This window comes from Euleptes europaea, chromosome 14 (assembly GCF_029931775.1).
Source record: "Euleptes europaea isolate rEulEur1 chromosome 14, rEulEur1.hap1, whole genome shotgun sequence".
NCBI lineage: Eukaryota > Metazoa > Chordata > Lepidosauria > Squamata > Sphaerodactylidae > Euleptes > Euleptes europaea.
In genome coordinates this window covers 36,426,144-36,441,812 of record NC_079325.1, presented here as the reverse complement: position 1 = coordinate 36,441,812, position 15,669 = coordinate 36,426,144, and the positions used below count along the sequence as shown (strand labels likewise).

General features: G+C 48.6%; 2 protein-coding genes across 3 annotated transcripts in view; one reads left to right on the top strand and one right to left on the bottom strand.

Moving 5' to 3' along the window:
• Positions 1 to 795, bottom strand: part of TTLL11 (tubulin tyrosine ligase like 11) — a 110,350-nt gene extending 109,555 nt beyond the window's left edge. The window contains exon 1 of the mRNA XM_056860111.1: positions 612 to 795. Coding sequence (XP_056716089.1) covers positions 612 to 795 — 184 coding nt within the window. The remainder of the gene's footprint in view (positions 1 to 611) is intronic.
• The window catches only part of LOC130487111 (carboxyl-terminal PDZ ligand of neuronal nitric oxide synthase protein-like), a 34,543-nt gene continuing 19,655 nt past the window's right edge, over positions 782 to 15,669 (top strand). For both annotated transcript variants that reach the window (XM_056860507.1, XM_056860506.1), the window contains exons 1-2: positions 782 to 904; positions 6,070 to 6,141. In XM_056860507.1, coding sequence (XP_056716485.1) covers positions 794 to 904; positions 6,070 to 6,141 — 183 coding nt within the window. In that variant the 5' untranslated portion in view covers positions 782 to 793. The remainder of the gene's footprint in view (positions 905 to 6,069; positions 6,142 to 15,669) is intronic.

Below are 15,669 nucleotides of genomic sequence, written 5' to 3'. Positions count from 1 at the left end.
AACTAGCAGAAATGGCAAAATTGACTGAGTTAATTAATCAAAAAGATAATGATGAATTTGTTAAGGAGTGGGAGGCGTGGATAGTCTATTGCAAAAATGAACTTAATGTGCAAAATCTTAAAAGGTTATAACTTAGATTAAGTTAATTTTCTTGTTTCCATTTCTTGTCCTTTTTAAATAACTTCAAAAGGTTTTATAAAAAAATTCTTTATAAAGAATTAGAACATAATTGCTAAGAGGAATACGAAGATAAGTTAGAGATAGAAGAAGGAAGAGGGGAAGTCAAAGTTGGGAAAGATGATTGTTATATATGTGTTAGTTTTAATTGAGAATTAGAAAAGAATGAAAGGCACTGTTAATTGATTGTATCGAATGTATGAAAAAATAATAAAAAATATTTTAAAAAACAACAACAGTGTAATGATCGTGGTATGGCCACTAATAGTTTCTAAAAAACCTATTGAATGGTGCAGCAACGGCAGGGTTGTCGGGGGCGAGTCCTGGCTGCAACAGGGAAGAAAGGAGGCTCAAGCGACCGTGCGCGTCCCGACCCCTTGCGGCTCGGGGGGCTCGCCCCCGAGAGCGCGGCTCCCTCCCCTCGCCCCACCCACCGCAGCCCTCGGAGCGGCTCCGCCAGCCCGCCCCGTCCCCGCCCCGGCGCCGCGCATCACACGAGGCGGAGCCCGGGCCGCCGCCGCCCTTCCCCGCGCCCGGGCAGCGGCTGCCGCCGGGCGATGCGGTTGCCCCCCGCGCCCCACGGGGAGGCCCGGCCGCCGCCGCCGCCGCCTCCGCCATGCCGGTCAAGCTCAAGAACCGCTACAACCTGGTGGACGACGCGGGGGACTCGCGGGTGCCGCTGCACAACGAGGAAGCCTTCCAGCACGGCATCCACTTCCAGGCCAAGGTGAGCCCCGCGCCGCCGGCCAGAGCTGGACGCCCCAGAGAGGTCTGTTGCGCCGGGATGCCTGCGAGGGTTGGCTTCGGGTTTGCTGCTCTCTACGCACGGGCGCTTGAGCCTCCTTTCTTCCCTGTTCCAGCCAGGATCGAACGCACGAACGTTCGAAGAATGTTCAGCCAGGATCGAACGCACGAACGTTCGAAGAACGTTCAGCCAGGATCGAACGCACGAACGTTCTTCCCTGTTCCAGCCAGGATTCAGCCAGGATCGAACGCACGAACGTTCTTCGAACGTTCGTGCGTTTGATCCTGGCTGAATCCTGGCTGGAACAGGGAACAACGTTCGTGCGTTCGATCCTGGCTGGATCAGGGAAGAAAGGAGGCTCAAGGGACCGTGCGTTTTCGCCCTAAATGTGCCTTCGATCCTGGCTAAAACAGGGACTGGAGGAGGAGAAAGCGCCCGTGCGTTTTCGCCCCTAGATGCGCGTTTTCCCCACCCACGTTCTCAAAACTCTGCATGCGGGCTTGTGGTTGAGTTCTGAGAACTCGGGGGGGGGGAATGGGCATCTAGGGAGTGGCGAATCCAAGGCAAAACCTCGCCTCCATAAATGGCCTCCCGTGCGTAAATGATATGATAACCATCTTCAAGCACTTGAAGGGCCGGCACATAGAGGAGAGTGCCCGGTTGTTTTCTGTCGCCCCGCAAGGTCGGACCAGAACCAACGGGTTAGAATTAAATCAAAAGAGTTTCCGTCTAGATACTAGGAGGAATTTTCTAACAGAGCGGTTCTTCGGTGGAACAGGCTTCCTCGGGAGTTGGTAAACTCTCCTTCCCTGGAGGTTTTTAAGAAGAGGTTAGATGGCCATCTGTCAGCAGTGCTGATTCTATAACCTTAGGCAGATGATGAGAGGGAAGGCACCTTGGCCATCTTCTGGGCATGGAGTAGGGGTCACTGGGCGTGTGGGGGGGGGAGCTAATTTGGCATTTCCTGCATTGTGCAGAGGGTTGGACTAGATGACCCTGGTGGTCCCTTCCAACTCTATGATTCTATGACTCTATTATTCTAGGTGTGGCGAGCATGTGCAGAGAGCCCCGCTGCCGAGTCACTCACCGCCTGGCTGAGCAAGCCGATCTTGGGCCGGGCTTACCTGGAAGTAAATCTCACTTCGCTGAGCTCAATGGGGTTTACAACCAGGGATGTTTGCATCAGACTCTGGCGCTCACTCACAGCCGGCTGAGAAGGCAGGAGCCCCACGGAAAGACATGCCCCCCCCTTATCACTCCAGCTTCATGGTGAAATTCCCTCCTTGAAGCTTTAGCCTGTTGTAAAGGGAAAGAGGGGGAGCAACTACCCCCCCCCAAAAAAAAATTAGGGAAACCCTTCGGTGCTTGGAACTAGGAGCCTGTAGGCCCCTGGGCACGGTGGCTGCCTGAATCAGCCCCCCTCCTCCCTAAAATTCGTTGCCCCATGATGCATTAAGGAAGGAAGGTCAGGCCTCTTCTAAGGCCATTTATGCACAGGAGGTTTTGCCTTGGATTTGCTGCTCTCTAGATGCACATTTTCCCCATCCAAATTCTTAAAACTCAACAATAAGCCCCCATGCAGAGTTCTGAGAAATTGGATGGGGGAAATGTGCATCTATAGAGCAGCAAATCCAAGCCAAAACTTCCCATGCATATGTTCGTCAGTTCAGGGGTAGCATGCCCTCTAGGAACAACCACTGGCTACTCTGCAGCACTTGAGAGCGCCCAAAGAGCATCTGATTGGCCTCTGGTGGAAACAAGCTGCTTGGTCTGAGTCTATAAGGTTTAAGGAAGTTGCTTCCACGGAACTTGAGGGTTGTGCCTCTCTGCTTGCTTTCTGGGTGCAGCTCTTTCTGCTCGCATGAGCACAGATGTAAGAAGCTTGAGGCTCGGGCCCTATGGGGCATCTTGGGGGTGTGTGGGTTTCACCTTTGTGTGGCATTGGGAACTTGCTGTTCCCAGGCCAGTGCTGGGCCCAGCAGTCAAAATACATTTATCTCAAAATCTGCAATCGGATTTACAAAGGAGAACCGCAGCCAAGGAACCCAAATCCATGCCAACAAAATTTTATTGTGTTCTAATGAACTGAAGCCAAGCACGGTTTGGGAGGCAGATAAAGCGGGGAGTAGAAGGACTTTTAAAAGGTCATAACGGTTGTATGATTTTGTTCAGTGTAAACTGGCTTGGGGGTGGGTTTTATTTGTAATCTCCTGGGTTTGGGACATGTAAATTAATTGGAAACCTTCCCACAGGATTAATTAAGGGCCTGGTCTAGAAAAAAAATCCAGCTTATTTCAGGGTATGTGTAATCTAAGGATCTAAATAGAAGTGTACGTGTGTTTGCTTAATTTTAAGAGACAGGAAGATCTCCCCCAGGATCACTGCTTTACTGTGTGGTTACAGGCATTCCCTTGGAACCAAGTTCCTATTGAAAGAATGGGCAAGCTTTCGAACTAATGCAGAACTCTTCATCAAGCAGAATGTAAACAGAGCCAATTCTTGGCTTCCTTCAGGGGAAAGCATCCATTAAAACCAGAAATAATAGGTGTGACTGTTTGCATCAGAAGTAGGACTGGAAAATATGTCAAGTTCCTAAACACTGGCTTGAAGTTTTTAAGGCGCCCCCATCACGTTTTAAGTGCCAATCCTGCATAGGGCTGTAAATATATCTTAAGATTCTGTCAAGCCGTGCTCTTACCTGTTCAAGCAAGCAAGGTCAGGTAGAGTTTAGGCTTTCTAACTGGCTTTGATGCTCTGATAAATGAAAAATGTCATTATCCTACCACCTCACAGAGGACTTTTCTGCACACAGCCAGAAGAGTTGGTTTTTATATGTCGACTTTCTCTGCCACTTAAGGCAGAATCAAGCCGGCTTACAATCCCCTTCCCCTCCCCACAACAGACACCCTGTGAGGAAGGTGAGGCTGAGAGAGCGTGACTTGCCCAAGGTCACCCAGCTGGCTGTGTGTAGGAGTGGGGAAACAAATCCAGTTCACCAGACTAGCCTCCGCCGCTCATGTGGAGGAGTGGGGGAATCAAACCCGGTTCTCCAGATCAGACTCCACTGCTCCAAACAACCGTTCTTAACCACTACACCACGCTGGCTCTCTTTCCTATGGAAACCTGGTGTTGCTACACCATTCAATAGGTTTTTTAGAAACTATTAGTGGCCATACCAAGATCATTACACTGTTACGCCAATTTTTTAAAACCCTCATAAAGCTGCCTGGTGGCATATGGGGAGGAGAATGGCCACTGTAGGGCTGGGCAAAACAAAAGGGTGCTGTGTGGGTGAGGGGGGAAATCCAGACTTTCCTGCCCCCACAGCAGCCAGCCTGGCTTTGTTGCAATCTTTTCCCCAAAACAGTGCAGCAAAGAGGGTTTGGGAAGGATCACACAAAAGTTGGAAACCTGGGCTGAGCAAAGAAGCACCAGGAGGCTGTGGGGAAGCGGGGGTGGGGGGCCCGTTACCTGACAGCATCAACCTGGGCAAACCGTCCACATGGAAAAGGCCAAAGGCTTTTGTGCAACTCGAAAGCTTGCGTGCTTTGGCACACAAGCAGAACTTCATCCATTCAGAGAGTGACTGGTTTTGTCTGAGTGGAATTGCTGCTGCTTTTACTCCGCCGCCACCTCTAATCTAAGTCGCTGGCACAGAAGGGATTGGGGGGTGGTTAGTGACTATTGCTTTGTGCAAAGGTAACTTGAAATCTTTGCAGGTTTCCCAGGTGAAGAGATAGAATCTCCCTGGCAGAGGAAGGAAGAGGGCTGCATTCCAATAAGGTCTTCTGCCCTTGGCCTTCTGCATGCCAATCCATCTGTGTGAAGGGAGCCCCCCTCCCCAATTGCTGCAGGATATGGGGGAGGGCTGCATGAAGACAGGCTGCAGGAGACAACAGTGACTTGCCCTCAGAAGGGCAAGGAAGGAGAGAGAGACTTTACGTGGTTGAGGTTGTCACGCTGGGGTCCCTCTCTCCTTGTCAAGGTGCCATAGATGGCTGAGGCCTGCCTCTTTCTGTTTAAAACGGGCACTGCCCTTGAATGGCTGCCCAGCCTTCCTTCCCTGCTGCAGCTTCTGGTTAGAAATCCTGTGTCCCACCTCTTCAAGGCTTGAGGTGGCTGCCAGTAGGATACATTTTAAAACAACCCAGAATACTAGAAACAGTTAGACTTGGTTTAAAATAACATCCTTGTAAACTAGAAAGAGCAAGGCATGCTGAGAGAATAAACTGTGAATGAGAAAGGTCCCCAGCTGCAGAAATGCAAAGTGTCATTGCTGATCTTCAAACAAAACATAATGTTTAGAGGTACACTTACAAGCTTAGAAAGGGGGGGGGTCTTTGCACCCTCCCCCGAAAGCCCAAGAACCATCCAGACATCATTGATAAGGTCTTGACTACAATTGCTTTGGGGTTATGCAAAGACCTTGCTCCAAGCCCTAGGTGTCCTCCGCTTCCTCAGCACAAGCACACAGAACACGGTCTGGCCTGCAGAAAGGGGAGGTGCTGTAGCTCAGTGGTGGAGCATCTGCGTGGCATGCAAAAGATCCCAGGTTCAATTTTCGGCATCTCCAGTTAAAGGGGCTAGGCATAGGTGATGTGAAAGACCTCTGCCTGCGACCCTGGCGAGCCACTGCCGGTCTGAGTAGACAGTACTGACTTTAATGGACCAAGGGTCTGATTCAGAGTAAGGAAGCTTCATGTGTTCATGGTCTTTGAGATGTGAGGGGCCTTGGAGTAGTGTCAGCCATGCAACAGATTGTATATTTCACCTCCCTGCATATTTGCCAGGAGACTGGCAGCATTAGATCTGCCAACATCAGCAGTGATCTTTGTAAGTAGAAAAGTTTTGGCCGTCTTAAATCAGGAAAACACTCCTACAGTTACCAGTTAGGCCAGCTGCCTGTAATTCATTTAGAGGCTGCAGTGCACATGCAGAACTCCATACCAGTTGCAGTTTCCCCACTAAGTTTCAGTGCTGGGGACTTTTTCATTTATGCCATTATGCACACGTGCACGAACGGTGCCCTCTCTGCACTGAAGCAAATAGGGTGGGGATTACTTGCACGGAGCTCTGTATGTGCAGCAGAGCTCTGCCAACCTGGAAAATTGTGTTCAACCAATTGTTCTCTCTCTCTCTCTTTCTAGTACATCGGAAGCTTGGACGTGCCAAGACCCAACAGCCGTGTGGAGATTGTCGCAGCAATGAGAAGGATCCGGGTGAGTCAATGCGTGCGTGCCCCTCTCCCTTCCTGCTGGCAATATCTTCTAGTAGGGAGAGATTTGATGAAACGGAAGTTGGGAAGGAAGGCAATGTTCTCTTGTTCCCATTTCCATTCTCCCCTCCACACACACATGCACAAATACTCCCCCGTCTTCTTTTTCACAAGTGGCCATCCCACCAGAAGGCCGGCTGGCAAAGCTCCCCTTTCTGCCTCTGCTTTCGAGCCATGGATGAGCTTCATTCCTGAACAGAAGTGAGAATTATCCAAGCAACAGGCGGACTGCTAGCTTGGAATGAATGAAGCCAGCCAAGGAGGCGGGCACATGTTCATCAAAGGCCTCGGGCCAGGTGGCTGCGCCGTCAGTTTCCGGCTTCATTCAGTTGGTGTTTCTTTGGTCCCCCTTGCCTGCGTTGCGGCTGGGAGAAGACAAAGCTGCTTTTTCCCTGTCCAGTTCTGAGATATCGTCCTTTGCTGGACGGACGTCGCCTGGCATATGAGCAAGCAAAGTTTTGTGCATTTACCAGATCATCATGTGTTGGATCACGGGAACATAGAAAGCACCAGTGGCTACATGCTTTCTTAGCAGAAGATCTTAGCATTGATTCCTGGCAGTTCCAGTTATGGAGCCTGTCTTAGAGCCTGGAAGACCCACTGCCAGCTGGTGGAGACAAAGCAGTCCTGTATGTTTTGATGGGTCCCTAGCTCTCTGGTAGAGCACATGTAGGAGGTCCTGTGAGGTAAATTTCCTGCAGAAGAATCTTGGCTGGCAAAGAGCTGGGAGAGTCGGTCATCCTGGACTAGAAGGACTCTGCAGAAGGCAGTAGCACCTAGCCTGTCATGTGCCCAACAGACACCTTGCTATATTTACAGCCCCAAGCAGGTGATAAAAACAGACTCTCGGAGTCCCTCTTGGGCTGCATTCAGCCAGCTGAGTCACAAGAGCTGTGTACCCCCGAGCCATGCCAACCTGCTTTTGTGTGACAAGAAACATAATTGCACCTTCTTTGTCGCTCCTGCTGTTTGTGCCTATGCAGGCACCCCAGTTGCCCGTTTCTGTGAGCGGGGCTGGGGGAGTCTCAATGGGGTACAGGTGTACAGCCCCATTGTCCAATCGCTTTCGGTACACACAGGCTTACCCTGGCAACTGGAAAAGCGAACGGCACTAGGGGGAACCTGTGTGTAATTTTGCTTCCTCCATTTCCCTGATGCTTCATCAGTTGACATCCTATAATCCCATAATCAGCTGCGCAGAGTGGCTTTGTGGAGCTGCCGTCTTGGGTTCCAGGCCAGCTATTTTCTTCCTCTTCGGTTTTCTTTGCAAGCGGGCTTCCAAGATTTAAAGGGACCAGAGCTTTTCCCCTTTTGCAGTTCTCAGCCAAGTGGAACCGAATGCCGTTGTCCACTGCTGGGCACAGTCAGTTACAATTTGCTGTTAATGAGAGCCCAATCAGAACACTTTGTAGCAGTGATGGAGGGAGAGGGTACATCGGGAAAGCAAGGGGTTCATCTGCCCTAAAAGTCAAAGCCAGTTTCAAATGTGGTTAGCTGCTCTGTCTCACAGTCAAGGCATGCTGGGAAGTGTAGTTCTCTGAAAACGCTTAAGAGATCTCTACAAGAGGTCTCAAGCTCCCCTACAAAACATCCCCCCAGAGTTTGTGGGAGGAAACAAGTGCCAAACTGGTTTCAGTTTGCCGTGCATGTTCTTTCTTTTCATCCAATCTGCCAGCCATACAGGCATGGGATGAAGTGAAGGGAGTAGACCTAACTGCACAACTAAGATTTTGTGGGGGCAGATAGAGATTTAAATAACGAATCTTGTCGCCAATGGCTTAAGGTCTTGCACAAAGCCTCTGTCACCTGCACCGGGGTCAGTGTTCAAAGACCTAGACACCAAAGTCATGTAGCTAATTCATCAGAACGCACAAAGCTGCTTTATACTGAGTGAGGCCCTTGGTCTGTAAAGGACAATCTTGTCTACTCTGACTGGCAGTGGCTCTCCAGGGTCTCAGGTGCAAGTCTTTTACATCACTTGCTACCTGAGCCTTTTAACTGGACATGCTGAGAATTGAACCTTCAGGTAAAAAAGATGCTGTACCATTAAGCTACAGCCCTTCTGGTGCTTTTGAGCTGTGTCTTGTCTCTTCTCTCCACCCCCTCTCAGTTTTTGGAAAATTGGGCAAATTCATGGAGGAAGAGAGGTCTGTTAATGGCTGTTAGCTAAATGGAACCTCCATTCATAGAGGTAGCATTCCTCTGAACATCCTCAAGACAAAACAACAGAAGAGGACCATTGCCTTCATATACGCCCCTCAAGCATATGACTGGTTGTCATTGGAAACAGTATGCTGGGCTAGATGAATCCTTGTCCAGTTTCTTTGCTTAAACCACAAAGAGTCTTCAAGCAACTTCAAGAATAGCAGGGGTTTTTTTATGGCATGAGTTTCTGTAGTCAAGAACAGACTTAAATATATTTGTACCCCCACTTTTCAGCTGAGATTACCCACCCACCCCATCTCCACACCAGATTTATGAGTGAACCATTAAGATGATGTACATATGTGATCATGTCTGCAAATGAAGGTTTATTGAAATGGAGGGAAGTGATTTTTTTTGCAAGGTGAAATTACAAAACGAGAGAGCACAAATCAAAGCGGAGCAGAGATACCTGACTTGAGCCAGTCTACAGCAGTAAACTATATTCATTCATAGAGGAGAGGGGTCAAGCCACACACATAGGTCTCTGTTTTCATTAAAGTGATAACTGATCAGATTTAGTCCCTGTCTCTTAACAGGATACAACTGCTCAGTTGGGGGTGGGGAGTTAATTCATCCCAGGATGTTATCCCACAAACCTGTCATTTCTGAAGGCAGCTGAAAGCAGAATGCTGCCGGGAGCTCAGCTGCTAGCTTGCTTCTGCAGCTTTAAAAGCATCAACATGCAAGGCAGCCGCCGAGCAAGCTTCACGGCTCTCTTGTTTTCAGCCCCTGGGACAGCTCCTTGCCAGAAGCTGGAATCCACACCCCAGTTCTGTAAAGCAGTCATTTGTAAACTAAATACTACTGTCTGTTAAGGAGATGCTTTCTCGCACAATCTAGAATACAATGGGGAGGGGATCGGGGAGGGCTTTTTGTTTACACCAGTGTCCTCCTAACCCCACCCCAGCACAGAGGACACCGAAGTCAGACACTTGTTGGGAGGTTGGAATGACACTGTAAATCCATCTTGTTCCATGCCCATCAGTATATTCAGAAACTGGTACGAGCACAGCTAAGCCGGCATTTCTGTTTTTCACACCAAAAGCGGGAGAAGGTGCTACAGACCACTTTAAGGGGCATGTGAATTTGGCTAGAGACATGAGAAAGTCACAACTTTCTTTAGAAAACTAAAAGCAACAGCAGGATCTGTCTGCCTCTCTAAGCATACTGTGAGCCTTGCAAGGCAGAGACATAGGGCAGATAAATAGTAAAGCACATGGCAGTAGTTTGAGAGTGGTGGTTTCTCAGTGAAATGTTCTCTTACAAATCAAGCAGAGAGAGAGAGAGAGCTCCCGCGCACATGGATAGTGGAGCGGAATGTAAATTTCATGGTTGGGAGCAGGGGAGGGGTCGTTTGGGCTGTTCTGGGCTTGTCATTAAGGCAGAACTAAGCTTGCATTTTAATTTTTTTCCTGATCTTCCCTCTGGATTATTATTAGCTGCTTGGAGTTGCGGACTTTCATGCAATCTTGTCTGAGCTCCAGTTAATCTCCCGCCCCTTTCCCAGACTTTGATGGTACTAGCAGTGCCTCTATTCCTGGCTCCTAAACGTTAATAGAGCTCTGTATTAACCCAGCTCTCTGTGGGTTCATCATCGTGCCAGTTTCTAGCGAAAGTCTGTTGTTTTTCTTTAAGTATAAGGTAGCTTTAGGCACTATCATTTGCCACCACCATGTTTTTGATGCTAGGGCAAAGAATATGGGGCTCTTCTTAAGGGGGTACAGTCCGTATTGATGCTTCTAGCATTGAATTCCAAAAGAGGCTAAGAGCATAAGAGTCCTGCTGGATCAGTCCAGCGGTCCATCAGTCCAACACCCTCCTTCTCACAATGGCCAACCAGTTGCCCTGGGTGGGGGGCAATAAACAGGGCATAGAGGTTTAAGACTGTCCCCTGATGATGCCTCCTAGTGCTGGCATTAAGAGGTTTACTGCCTCTGGATGTGCAGATTCCCTTTAGTCAGCATAGCTAGTAACCATGGAAGGGCTTAGCCATAAGAACATCCCTTGTCACAAAGCACAAAGGAATCTTGGGGCACCTTTAAGACAGATTTGTTAGGGCTTTTTTGGAGCAGGTCCATTAACACTTATGCTTTGAGAAATCTGTTAATATTCAGGGGATCACAAGACTCTTCTTTTTTACTAGTATTAAGTTGAATGGGCTTCCCTCTCTTTCCCCCTCACTATAGAGTGAAAAGAGGCAGCAGTAAAGTGACACCCCTTTACTTGTCTGTAGAGGAAATGAGGAAGACCCAGCATAAGATGGATTGACCCTATCAAGGAAGACACGGCCCTCAGTTTGCAAGACCTGAGCAAGGCTGTTAACGATGGGACGTTTTGGAGGATGTTATTTCATAGGGTCGCCATAAGTCGGAAGCACTTACACACACACAGGATGATAGTAGTGGATGTCACGTTCAGGCATTGAAACCTTTGTTACCTCTGCAGTTATCCTCACAACAATCCTGTGATATAGGTTAGGCTGAGACACAGTGATTGGCCCAAGGACACTGCCTGAGCAGGGATTTGAACCCAGGTCTCCCTGCTTCGAGCCCAGCACTGCAGCCATTGTGCCACACCAGTTCTCGCTCAGTGCTAAATTAAAAATGCGAGAGAAGAAAATTGTAACGAGCAGGTCCGTCAATTAAGTTCTGGCTTCCTACTGAGCCTTTCATGAATCAATGAACCTGAAACTGAAGGTAAACACTACGAAGCCTCGACGCAGGTTTCTTTTCAAGGGATGCACTTAAAGCCAAGGGCGAGGGCCAGTAACTGTTTGGAAATTCCACCTATTCCTATGGCCACTCTCCATCAGTCCACTCATTGCTAAAAGGCAGGCTGCAGTCTTTTCTTCCCCGAGTTCCCAAACTCGGTGAGCTGTTTTCCCACTGCACATAAACATACCGTAGTCACGGTGGGCTTTGAAAAGCAAAGCTCAAAACATCAGTAGATAACAAGGAATCATTTCACCTAAACTGGATTTAGCCGTGGCTGAATCTTCAAAATGCAAATGCTTTGGTGAGGGAGGGGGCACCCGCCTCTCCAGGCTTCCCCACCGCCTTTTAGACCAGGTACCATTTTCTCTGTCTGCTGATGCCGTGACGGGCCTCGTGGGGCATCGATTTTGATGGCCTCCATCGATCTTGCTTCTGGGAGCAGCTGGCAAGCAGCAGGTCTGAGACCCGTCTGTGACTGTGGTGCGCCAAAGAGAGCTGCTGCATAGTTATTAGCGAGAACTCCGTATCCTTTTGGAACAGACCCCAGTTTGGCAGCAAGACTAACAAGGGGTGGGGTGGGGTTGATGGGCCGTGGGCCTCCCCACTTTCCTGACAACAGCTTTCTGATGCCACAGACATCACTTTCTGGTGCCCCAGAGCTGGCAGTTGGGGGGGGGGCATCAGTGGATGGCATGGGCCCCCTCTTGATGGCTCTCCAGACCATACACATTCCTCTGGTTCAGACGTCACCAAAGTTTTGCATAACCCCGGGGCCAGGTTGGAAGGGCCACTAACCCATGGGGGGCTTCAGAAGGTACTCAAAAAAACAAAACAGCCCAGGGAATCCTCGGCACAGAAAGGTGGGATATAAATATTTTAAATTAAAATAAAATTGCCTTGAGGTTGGTTACAATGGCAGAGAGACTGGGCCATGCTGTGCTGACTGGTGGCTGTGTTGAACCCCAGGTTAGGCTTTCCTGAGCCAGAGTGCTGGCCTTAGGCAGGATGTGTGCATGCCACAAATGCGAGTAAGTGTGGGGATGCCGAAGAATATGACACAAATCCCAGGATTCATCTCTAGAGAAACTCAGCTTTTACTTTAAAGTTAAAAGAATTGTTGGCCCTTACGATTGCGAAGATAAGATGAAAAATGTACAGGCGATAGCTAGTGAAATCAAGAAAAGCCAGATGAGGGGCTGAAACGTGTTTTCAGTGGTCAAAGGGGGCTTCCCTGTGATTAGCAAGAGCAGAATAAATCATGCCAATTTGCGGTTGTGCAGAAAACACAATTTGTGTTGGGTCGCTTTGCATCGGCTGTTGCTTATTTTTAGCTCAGAGGCCCACATGCAGAATCTGCATCCAGGTTACCCTGTGCAAGGACGAAGGAGCAGCCTGTCCCTCGACTTCTTTCTGCCGGGTTGCCTTCAAATTAGTTTCCACACGCTCACATACTTTAATTGCTAGGAGCGAGGCAGCGAGATTGCTCCTGAGATGGGGGAGGCGACGCAAGCTAATTCTTCTGCAGGGGGGAGTGCGCTTCGGAGCCAGCTCTGTCTAAAGAGGTGCACGCAGCAGATTTGTGCAGAGCAAAGGCACAGTAGCTGCCTACTCACATTTGCGGGGTCCTGGATTTGCCACAGGGCATGAGGAACACTGTGCTGATCTCAACCAGTGACATCTTCTGCAAACAGTGCTATCAAGTATGTGCCATGCGATCCTTTATATGGGCCATCGTGTTAAATAGGTATGGGAATTGTATTTTAATTCCCCCAAAGGGGCAGGACTTCTCTCCCTTTGGGAGCAATCAACAGCAGTAGCCAGATCATATTGAGGCAGCTGTGTGTCTCAGCCGGAGTCTGCCTTCTGCTGATCGGATTGAGCTTTTTTCTCTGCAGCTCAGCAACTGTCACCCTATCTCAAGAACAAAGGTGGTGGCGGTGAGATGGAGGAATGGTCCTTTTCGGAAGTGGCCTTAGGCAAAGACTCTTGAGGGTGTGGAATGTAAATATTTCAAACAAACGCTAGTGTGCCAGACAAAAATGACAAGTTTCCCAGAAGTTATTCTAGATGTATCCCACTTTTTTTCTCCCAGTGGGAGCCCAAAGCAATTTATAAAATCATTTCTCCCTTCTCTATTTTATCCTCACCGCAGCCCTGCGAGGTAGGTTAGGCTGAGAATGGGATTGGTCCAAGGTCACCCAATGAGCTTCTGAGGCAGAGTGGGGATTCGAACCTGGGTCTCCCAGACCCTAGTTCAGTATTCTAAACACTACACTGTGCTGGCAGTCCAAAAAGGCAAACTGCAGATACGTGCACAGACTTATGAAACTGAGATGGGGTATGTGTGTACGTGCAACCATCTGATCCTTTTAGCAACAGAAGGGTAATAGCAGCTGTTTTCTCAGAAAAGACCTAGGACAGGATGCAAACTAATATAAAGTAGCAATTTGGATTTTTTTTTTTTTTAAATCACACTTCTGCTTTGGTGGCTACCTGTCTCAAATAGGCAACAACTACATTTGGGAAGGCAAGAATAAGATTTAAGATTTTCACAAACCTAGGCTTGTGTAAGGAAACAAGGGTTTCTTATGTTCTTATGATGCATCTATAATAGACGAGGCCAAAATTGTTTCCCAGTTCCCAATATCATCAGTATTTGTGGCTGGAGAATAAGGAACTTTGAACCAAATTTAACCTGATGTGTAATAATAACATAAGAGAAGCCAAGCTGGATCAGACCAAAGCCCATCAAGCCTAGCAGTATGTTCATATAGTGGCCAACCAAGTGCCTCTAGGAAGCCTACAAACAAGACAACTGCCTGTGTTCTACAGCACCTAATATAATAGGCATGCTCCTCTGATCCTGGAGAGAATAGGCATGCATCATGACTAGTATTAATTTTGACTAGTAGCCATGGATAGCCCTCTCCTCCATGAACATGTCCACTCCCCTCTTAAAGCCTTCCAAGTTGGCAGCCATCACTACATCCTGGGGCAGGGAGTTCCACAATTTAACTAATAGACAATAGTCTCCACTGCCTGTCACAATGATTGGAATTTCACTACTTAAGAAAAAACGCTGCAGGGTTATGAGATCAGTTTCTATGGATGATTAACAGCAGATGGACTCATGGACCAGCCAACAAAACATGTAACCTCTAAGCAACGGTGAGCTTTTAATGCCTGGCTCAGAGTTGCCAAAGCTTGAGTTCCTAGAAGCAGGGGTGGTTTCCCGACCTGCAGTGCTGCAGTTGTGTATGAATGATTATCTGGGTTAGATGAAGATTCAAGAAATGGAGCAACTGATCTGGGCGTACCAACTGCACACAAGAAGGATATGCCTAGCTTCCTGAGGACACCTGGCAGCATCATTATCGTTTCCTGTGTGTATTTTCAGCATAATCCCTGGGGACGAATGCCTGTGTGTGGCTCCAGGATGGAGCACCATGTTCCCTTGCATCTGCAAATCACCCACCGTGCTTTCCTCTGAAATGTCACCAGCTCCAGGCTGTTCAGTACTTTGGTTGCCCTTTATCCACTTCACGGAAGAAAAAGAGGGACAGGGGGGAATCCGCAAAAGCTAAAGTATCAGATATCAGCCTGAATGAATGACCTGTTCCAACCTGAGCTAACGGGAAGCAGCATCGCAAGTGAGGATCATAGAATCATAGAGTTAGAAGGGACCACCAGGGTCATCTAGTCCAACCCCCTGCACAATGCAGGAAACTCACAACTACCTCCCCCACACACACCCAGTGCCCAGAAGATGGCCATCGTTACTGAAAAATGATACGTAACAGATAAAAAAAAATCCTAACACCATATATGCTTAGGTAAAGGTAGTCCCCTGTGCAAGCACCAGGTCATTACTGACTCATGGGGTGATGTCACATCTCGACGTTTACTGGGCAGACTTTGTTTACGGGGTGGTTTGCCATCGCCTTCCCCAGTCATCTACACTTTACCCCCAGCAAGCTGGGTGCTCATTTTACCGACCTTGGAAGGATGGAAGGCTGAGTCAACCTTAGGCCGGCTACCTGAAACTGTCTTCCGCCGGGATCGAACTCAGGTTGTGAGCAGAGTTTGGACTGCAGTACTGCAGCTTACCATTTTGCGCCATGGTCTCTTCATATATGCTTATATGGGGTCTAAACTGGTGGAGGTTGACCAGGAGAGAGGTTGTTGGGGTTGTGATGGGTAGCTCAATGTGTCAGTGGGCAGTGACAGTGAAAAAGGCAGCCTATTTGTAGGACTGCCTCCTCCCATATTCTTCAGCCCCCCGGCTGAGATCCTCTTCTCAAGCTCTGCTCTCTCTGGCCCCACCTGCAGAGGTGGGGTGGACGGAAACCAGAGGCTGGACTTTTTTGCTGGTGGTGCCACACCCTTTATAGAACAGCTTCCTCCTTAAGGCTTGCCTGGTGCCAGTTTTTCTTTCCTCTAGGCACCTAGCCAAATCGTACTGTTTACCCAGGCTTTTAACTAAGGGATAGCATCTTTTGTAACTATTTTATAGTCTGCTCCTAACCCGAGGAGCGTTTCATCAATATCATTTT